General features: G+C 50.5%; 3 protein-coding genes across 3 annotated transcripts in view; all 3 read right to left on the minus strand.

Annotated features, from left to right (window-relative positions):
* Positions 1 to 4234: 4234 nt before the first annotated feature.
* BJX68DRAFT_65123 (esterase/lipase family protein) lies at positions 4235 to 5518 on the minus strand. Its single transcript, XM_071049555.1, has 2 exons — positions 4685 to 5518; positions 4235 to 4629 (listed from the first exon to the last, which is right to left on the minus strand). The coding sequence occupies exons 1-2, from the start codon at positions 5282 to 5284 to the stop codon at positions 4294 to 4296; spliced, it is 936 nt and encodes a 311-aa protein (XP_070899891.1). The 5' UTR covers positions 5285 to 5518; the 3' UTR covers positions 4235 to 4293.
* A 524-nt stretch (positions 5519 to 6042) lies between these two features.
* Positions 6043 to 7597, minus strand: BJX68DRAFT_235427 (uncharacterized protein). The gene has a single exon (XM_071039883.1). The coding sequence runs from the start codon at positions 6974 to 6976 to the stop codon at positions 6566 to 6568; it is 411 nt and encodes a 136-aa protein (XP_070899892.1). The 5' UTR covers positions 6977 to 7597; the 3' UTR covers positions 6043 to 6565.
* Positions 7411 to 9063, minus strand: part of BJX68DRAFT_65137 (uncharacterized protein) — a 4048-nt gene continuing 2395 nt past the window's right edge. The window contains exon 5 of the mRNA XM_071049556.1: positions 7411 to 9044. Coding sequence (XP_070899893.1) covers positions 7587 to 9044 — 1458 coding nt within the window. The 3' untranslated portion in view covers positions 7411 to 7586. The remainder of the gene's footprint in view (positions 9045 to 9063) is intronic.

Consider the following 9063-nt stretch of genomic DNA (forward strand, 5'->3'; position numbering starts at 1 on the left):
CAAGCGGGGCCCCATCAGCGGGATGGAGCAAACCAGCCAATCAGGGGCGGAAGAAATACAGCGGGGGCGCGTCGGACCAACCCCTGGGGAGTAGCCTGGTGCCAATGCACGCGGATGGACGCCATGGTGGATCCAATGTAATGGCACGCCGGGTCACGCTGGCATAAAAACCCACTGGTATGGCATGGTAAAATGGGTAGCGGGTGGTCCAGCACCCATGGGATCTGGATGGCCTGGCTATCCTACTAGACATCCTCCCACTGCTGGACGGCCTGGTGAAGCTGGGTGGCCTAATGGTGCTTAAACTGATGCTTCTACTTTAAATGGCACTCCACCTCAGCTGGCCGGACGCCATACTTGTACTAGCGGTAAATAATAATCTATATTTTTGGGTTATGCTAATATATATATATTATACTTCTTCTAAAGACTATAGTTTCTTACTACCATCTATTAACCACGGGCTAACCTATATATAAATTCATTCTAATCCTAATTCTAATCCTGGTCCATGTCTATGGTAATACATGGCCGCTTAGCTGGCCTAATATCCTGATTATCCTAGTCCTACTACCACGCCTGCTTGCAGGGCCCTAGGTACGTCTTAAAGCCCAGGAACCCATGCTACTCACGGCTGATCGCCTGGTACTGCCACTGCCACGCCTCCACGTGGCCAGGCGCCTCCTGTAGCCCCCACGCGTACACAGTACCCGCGATCTAGCTCCCGTGGCTGGCCTGCTCGTTGAAGGCGGCGTCGTCCGTGCTGCCGTAGTCCCGCTTGAAGCCGCCGCACTTCAGGTGCACGCGCGAGATCGTGATAGTCGTGTGGCAGTAGGACAGGATGTTCAGCTTTATCTAGAGGTGCGCCTACGCCTCCTACTACAGGACCTTCCTTAGGCGCTCGCTTGGCCAGCTCCCGCCACCCTTATCCCCTCCACCCGCGGCCGGCGCTGGCTAGAGGAAGGCAGAGGCGGGCCCGCGGTGGCCCCGGGCCAGCCGCCCCAGGGCCTCGCGGAAGGGGAGGATCAGCCAGAGGTAGTAGACCACCAGCTCGCTCACGGCCTTAGGCAGGTAGTAGTAGATGATCTTAGTAGTATTACTAATAGAATAGCCCTTATAGTACGTGGTAACCATGCTCACCAGCCCATGCTTAATAAAGATATTCTAGTAGCGGCCCTATAGGGTGTTGTGGTGGCGCAGCCCTAGCAGCTCAGTGGCCCGCGCGGGCTGGCTACTAGTAATATAAACAAGCAGGAGTAGGTGCTACAGGAACCCATCCACCTACTATAGGTAGTTCACCATGAGGCCCTCCTACCAGAGCACCTTATCCACCTACCCAATCTAGTGGACCTCCAGGAACTCCTCACACAGCCAGTCCACCCTAAGCACGTGGTCCAGCAGCTAGTAGTCCCCTAGGGTAGGGAGGGCCTTCCACGTGTATGGGTCCTATAGGAAGTTCCACCCCTGTGTATTATTAGTCAGGTCGTCCTATAGCTTATATAGGGCCAGGCGCGGTACCACCTCCTCATAGGCCTCCTCCTTATATAGGAGGAAGAGCCTAGCTAGCTCTACCTAGGCCTATGAGACCTGCCCTATAATAAATTCCTATAGCCCATACATGCTTAGCCGCAGGTCCTTGTAGCTCAGGGTCTACTTATTATTACTCTAGTAGATATAGCCTATGCTAGTAGTACTATTCTAGATCTTCTTACTATACGTGCGTAGCCGCGCGATCCAGCTAAAGGGCGCACGCACCCTATAGAGCAGGAACCACTCATGCATCTTATCTAAGGCGTCCGCGACGTGGCTAGCCCGGCCTGCCTTGGCCTTGCGGACAGCGCGTAGGATGACCATTATCTATGCCATCTTTACCAGCCTAGATAGGTAGCTAGTATAGCTATACAGGTCCCGGAGGGTCTGGCGCGTGGTATCCACCCCAAGTACTGTAAGGAAGCCCACCAGGGTACTTTTAAACAGGTCCCCCTTCAGGGGGTGGTCCAGCAGCGCGATGGAGAGGTCCAGGGTGGCCTGGTCCAGCTGGGCCTGGAGCACCGCCTCGCGGGGCCTATAGGGGGGCTCTGGAACAGGCCCCGTATAGGGGGTAGTAGTAGCCGTAGCTAGGGCCTTGGCAGGCGGTAGTGGTGGACGTGGTGCAAGCCAGGCAAGCGCGCTGGTTGGCAGTGGTGGTAGCGGCATGACTATCAGGCTGGTAGCCTACTACTACTTCTTCTTCCAGGGTACTATCCACGGCGCCTATGGAGGGGTGGGAGTTACCACTAGCTAGACTGTCTCTGTAGCCTTTACCTCCTCCTCCTCCACTATAAGGGCGAGCAGCCCACGCTCATACTCCTCTATCTGGTCCAGCGCGGCCAGCTAGGCGGTAGTTAGCTGGTGGCGGAGCTGGATGGGCTGGTCTGGCCAGCTACTGCGGTGGGCGAAGCAGACCAGGTACTACCATAGCTGGCTGTAGCAGTGGTAGGTCTTAGGCTGTAGGCGGATCTGGATTAGCTGGTTCCAGACACTTAGCTGGTAGAAGAAGGTGTTAATCTAGACCTGGTTAAACTCGTTGATCTGGCTATCATAGATGGTGTGGTAGGCCTGGTTAATCAGCTGCTACACGCTCATGCTAAGCTACACGAGCAGCGGCTCCTTATAGGGATCAGGTAGGGCGCCTAGCAGGGCGACCATGGTCAGATCCTAGCCGTGCAGGTACTCTGGCCACCGGGTAAGCTCTAGCCATGGGGATACCTTAGTAGGGTGTGGATCCAGGACTGGCACCTAGCTTACTTCCTATTCCATAGCTGCCTCTCCCTCCCGCAGCACCTAGTCCACGCGGGCATGGATGAGCTCCATAGTGGTTAGTACCTGCTTCTTTACCCCCTAGTCCGTGGGGCCTGCCGCGTAGGTGACCTTAAAGAAATAACTCCTAGCCTAGCTAAGGTAGAAGCGCTAGTAGGATACTACCTGATTTATAAGGCAGGCCTATTAGCAGGCCCTCACCCATATGACTAAGAGCTGGCCTAGCCCCCACTCCCTATCCTGCCCCTATACTTCCCGCGGCAGTGCTTGTCCACTGAATCTAGGGTCCGGGTAATATAGGGGCAGTGTGAGCAGCCATGGCCCTGGTAGACTGGCAGGCCCAGCACGGGCGGGTCGCCCATAGAGGGCTGGTAGCCAGGTGCCCAGGCTGGGTCCGCCCAGGGCCGCTGGAGTATCGCGGCCAGCGTAGCCTTACAGAGGGCAGGGGTCGCGGCGGACAGGTAGGCGCCATGGTGGGTGCGTAGGTGGGTAAGCAAGGTGGAGGGGGTCACCGCGTACTAGTAGCGAGTGGCCGTGTAGATCCACACCTGGTATATAGGGTTATAGAGGAAGAGATCTATAATAGGACACGCGTATTAATTAATAGGTTAAGAGTTAAGTAGGGAGCTTCTCTTTATAAAGCCTACGCGGGGATACTCTTTTAGAGGAATATAAATAAAGACTAAGAGGGAGTCTAGGTAGATTTCTAATATATATATTTAGTTATACTAGACGTGGACGTGGACGCGTCATGTGGTAGAAAAAAGAAAAGAAGAGAAGCAAGCATGGTAGTAGGTGGCTAGTGGTTAGTCTGGTATCATATAGTTCAAGAAGTTCGCGAGAGTAGTAGGAGGAGAAGGAGGAGGAGTAGGAGGCGTGGTTCTAGTAGGAGTCTAGTACAAGTTGGTTAGTCAGGGTAAGATTTCTTAGGGGCCTGCGAGGGGGGCACGTACTCAAGGGGCGACGGGAGCACGCACCCGGGCATGGACCAATCAGTGGGCGAAGAACCTGGACGGAGGCCCGTCCGTTCAGGGACTAGGGAGTAAGGGCGGCCAGTGTAATAGCGTGAAAAATGCCTATCAGCTCGGCGACGTGGACCGACCATCGGTCCGTTGGTCCCACCTGGAACTGCTGGGATTCGACGATCTCTAGGTTGTCATCTAGTGCCACGACCGCGGCGCCCAAGTGGCCCTGTCGGCCGGAGGCATCCGAGTAGACGATTCATGCTCGAACACTCACACATATGTAGTTTTCTAAACCATACTTTGAAACACGCTATTCCCAATAAGGATGCTTCCTAATGATCCTCACTTAAAACGACAGACCGTTTGTCAAGGAAACATTGATATCAAAATAGCTACTGTACAACACTCGTAAAGTAGACCAGACGTGGATCATGGTGAGGATACAAGGAGAAACGAGGCAGCAGGAATAGTACTTTTTACTGGAGAAGCCTCTGAGAGAAAGACTGAACCTTAGATGCGTAGGTGAGGGTCACAGCGAAGATCTCCGGAACTTGAACTTCGGCTTGGACCTCGCAAATGGGCATTCTCCGAAATGGGGGATATTACATGAGTCGCAATGCACCGGCGAAACTTCATACTTGTGGGGTCGGGGTAGGTGTAGGTCGATAGGGCTAAACCCCTGGCTCGTGAGAAGTCCAGGCTCCTGACCTACTATTAAGCTCACCCACTCCTGAAGGAGCCTCCAAACAGGATCATACTTTTGACTGAGTAGAGAATCGAACTTGACCATGGTTTTGTGATCGGCTTGAATAAAGGTACTGTCTTCATTTGGTAGTGCTAGGATTGCCGAGTCCTTGGGAACGACCTAGTGAGTCGTCAGTCACAGATCCTTGTACATAAGAGCAGCCTGCACAACGTACCTCATTGGTTAGACCCGGAAACTTCTCCGCTTCATAGAAGGAGAAGAGTCGCAGAGAACGGCCTCGTTCTACAAACGAATGGCTTATGTCCTGCAGTTCTCGTGAGTGAGCAGTGAGCGTCGTCATAAACTCCTTCTTGATGGCATTTCCTAGGGTCAGTGTATTGGGGATGTTGGCAAGAATCTGGCCCCATGTGGCGACATAGGAGCCGCGATGGGGAGTACCCAGGAATACGACGCCTTTGATCTCGGATAACAAGGTTCCGTAAGTTTCAGATCTCTCGTGTGCTACGATTATCGCTTTCTTGACGATAATTCCGCCAAGCGAATGACACACGAAGATGATTGGTCGCGATTGCTGCGCGAGTGTCCGGCGGTGGCTCTTTAAGCGGAAAAGGAGATCGCTAGCGAAATCAGGAATGCCCATGATGGATTTTGAGAGAAACCATGATGAGTCGTAGCCAAACGTCATGATACGGGCGTTTGGAATCTGCTGGGGGAGGAAATCACGGAGCCACAGCTTTCCATTTGAAGCTGTCCAGGTGGTGAAAGCATCGCCCCCAAGGCCATGAACAGCGACGATACTGAATACCGTCAACATTTATAGTGTACTAGCAATCATTCAACTCACTCAACGAGCCCTCGGCTATATCGATTCTGGTCCTTCAATGTGAACAATCCTATAGTCTCCTTGGGGACGCAGCTTTCAGGGAATTGAGAGGGCCGGAGATACTTGGGAGGTTTGAGGAACTTTAGCGACATTGAAACCCGATTCCAGACTCTACCCAAGAATCCCTTCTGTACATCCCCCTCAGAAAGTCGACTTTTGGTTTCCATCGCTTCCAATGCGGAGTTACCATTCAGTCGAAAGCGTGTAGAAGACAGAATTGTTTCACTCGAGCACTGTGAGAGTGATATAGAACTTCGCTTTGTTAACTTGATCGAGGGAGTGATCCGATACTTGTCAGACTGTTTCTGGTGTCGGTATTATGGAAGTGCTGGAAGATCCGGAACATGGTTCTCCAGTCGAGAGGGAGTATTACTATTCTGCGATTCACCGCAATAGTAAGTTAAGCTTCTTTGAGTTCCAGACTCATGATCCTGGAAGGGTATTTAAATGCCATATATGGAAGTTTTCCAGCATTTTGTAGTAATAGATGTGATTGACACAAAGGTAGTATGGAAAGACTTGCAAAGTGTCACGGCCGTGACATTGTTGCAAAATACCTCGACATAGATGATGATGTCCTGACGTCATAGATGTCTCGGTGGTGTGAGGGGAGCACGTGCCATTTCTTACCGCCTTCTTCTTTCCTTTCCTTTCCTTTCCCTTCTATCTTTGACCTATTTTAGTATCGCCTGGTACGAACAGCATCTTACCGATTCTGTTACTTCGTCATACGAAGCGGGGTTTTCGTGTTGACATGGATAAAATCCCCGGTAATGACCATGTCATGAATAAGCTCGTGTTTTGAATCGGCTAGATTGGGCACATTCTGGGTTGGCCACAAGGGGCGACGAAGTATCCGCAATACATCCACAGGCATCCGCAAACATCGAGAAAACAGTTCCAAGTCCGCAAGATCATGAAAACAAATGCAATTTTCTTACCATTTTTCTAGATAATTATAGGACTTAAAGACCAGAAATTCCCAAAATAAGCATCTCTCTATCATTCTGGTGCCTTGATGAGGGGAAGGTGACCCTTCACAACAGATGGTGAAAGACAGAACGAGATCTAGTTCTAGTTTGATAATACCAGTGCTCCTCGCATTCGGGCGGTCCCACAGCGCAGAACAGTGCTATTGAATTAGCTGGACCTTCTCTAATAAATTAGCCAGTATTGCAAATCATATGAAGTCATTAAAACAACATGCCCGCTTTAATGCGACTTTCCAAACTGCAAACTGCTGAGAAATATGCTCCAAAAGAGAGAAAGCATGGAAACCATTATGGAAATTGGGATAGATGGGTTTTGCAAATCCGTGCCATGCCCCTGAAGTATAATCCATGCCACGAAGAAGGCTAGCAAAGGTAAAACACAGACAAAATTGTAAAAAATAATCCAACGTAGACTGATGATTTCGCGAGCATAGATTCCCCAGAAGTCTTCTCGCTTGTCGCCCGCTTCTTCAAGTTCGGTCCTTTTCTTTGGAAGGAACTTCAAAATGTCATCCGAGTGAGCCCCCAGCCTTTTACACTTGTGGTGCAAGTGAAGTAATGGACGTGGGTTGTGACAAGCATAGAAACGTTTCGTGAATTCGTGCTCGGAGATTGGGGGGATGTTTTCCATCGGCCTTGGCTGATACTCGTAATCGGCGTTGGCATCGTCAGGGAATGCATCTCTTTTTTTGGGCGTGAACTCGTGGTCATCGAACTTCTCAAACTGTGATTTGTACTGTCAACCAAAATCATTGGAGTAGTATACAGGGGCACTCACCTTGTAAAAGTCACAATGTGAGAACCTCCAAACACTGAACCGGGCCCGTAGTACACCTCTCAGGCGAACATACTCTTCTTTCAGTGTGTTGAAAAAGTCATGTGAATTCATATTACCCACGCAGATCTGTGCGAGTCTGTAATCTTCGCCCTGTTTCGCGAGGAAGAGGACACGGTGTTGAAAAATGTTCACTTCAAGGGTATTGGCTTTGAGTCCAGAGTGTTGACGATGAAGTGAAGGATCAGAGGATGAGTCGCCTGGTTGCTGACTTCCATGATGCGGATGTGAAGGCTGCGTGGGAATATGACTATTGTTCGGGGCGCTGCGAGAGGTTGAGCTGGAGGTGGTGTATGTCCCTGGAGGAGGCCGAGTATTTTGGTTTGTCGTGGTGTCTATGGGAAGACTTTTGATTATGGACTGAAGGCGTTTGACAAAGGCGTTTGGTACTTCTGCCCATCGCTCATCACCACATACCTGTATCACCAATCAGGGCCTGAATATAGTGTAGGGCTGTAAGTAAATGAATACTCACACATCTCCACCGTAACCTTGTCTCTGATCCTCCTAGTGGTCTCAGAAAACGAGGCAATGGCCACCAATCCCAACGCTCTCCGGTCCAGCGCTCAAGCGTATGTTGATAGTGGCTGATGAACTTAACAAATGGAGAACTATCTTGATCACAGTCGAATCGAATCTCGTGGGGATCCACGTGCTGCAATTCTGTGACAAGATTCCGCAGCTTATACCGAGCAACATCGTCATGGTTCTTACTTTCTGGAAAGGACCACCTTGTCACCAGATCTCGAAGCCGAGAGTACAGCGAGGGCTGAACAAATTCTTCAAGGCGACGAAGAAGAATTCGGTAGGCGGCGCTTTCCAAAACGAAGTGCTTCATCTGATCCAAATGTTGCAAAGATCCCTCATAAGGCTCATCTTCGCCAGCTTCCTCGACCACAGAACCTTGGTCACTTTCCTCATCGGGATCGAATGTTTCCATTCCTTCGTGTGATTCCTTCACATTAGAAAGGATGTCAAACTCTTCTGACCTGGAAGCATGGAGACCCCTATGTAGTTTTTCAAGATAATCTTCCACTTTTCTTTCATGGAATGGACGTTTTTTAATTAATGCGAGACTATGTTTGACGTTCGGCTTTTCGGCGATGGGCGACATGGCAAAGAGCTTGCGTGTGATCAGGTCTGAATAGGAGCTTACAAAGCTTCTGAGTTCTCGATGCAGTTCGCTGTGAATCTCTGCCTTGAGATTATTCGCAAAGTCTTTGAGTAACCTCCGAAAGTTGTTTCGCATCCTTTCAAACCCAATTTGCTGTTTTGATACGCCAACTAAAATGAGCGAGGGGAGAATGGCATTTTCATGTAGCAGAGTTGCAAATTCCTGGATGAGCAACGAATTTATTTCCCCTCCGCCAGATTCCAATGACCTGGTGCTGGGAAGGGAGATAGGCGCAGAGAAGACTGAGTCATTCTCAAGGGATACATCGGAATCCCCTAAATCCTCAAAATCTCTGAAGCCGGGTGGATATAGCTTATTGTGCAAGACCAGTGCTCGCTGGTACATCTCTTCAGCCTCTTGCAGCTTCCCCTGGTCCTTGTAGAGACTTCCAAGGAGGTTGATTGTCATGAGAGTGGACGTATAATCTGGACCGAGGGCCTTCTCGTACCCTGCCAGTGCTCGCTGATACATCTGCTCTGCCTCTTGCAGATTTCCCTCATCCTTGTAGAGAAGACCAAGGTTGTTGACTATCATGAGAGTGGACGTATGATCTGGACCAAGGGCCTTCTCGTACCCTGCTAGTGCTCGCTGATATATCTGCTCTGCCACTCGCAGATTTCCCTGATCTTTATAGAGAAGACCAAGGTTGTTGACTGTCATGAGAGTAGACGTATGATCTGGACCGAGGGCCTTCTCGTACCCTGCCAAT

The sequence above is a fragment of the Aspergillus pseudodeflectus genome (genome assembly GCF_044049435.1).
Source record: "Aspergillus pseudodeflectus strain CBS 756.74 chromosome Unknown BJX68scaffold_17, whole genome shotgun sequence".
Classification (NCBI taxonomy): domain Eukaryota; kingdom Fungi; phylum Ascomycota; class Eurotiomycetes; order Eurotiales; family Aspergillaceae; genus Aspergillus; species Aspergillus pseudodeflectus.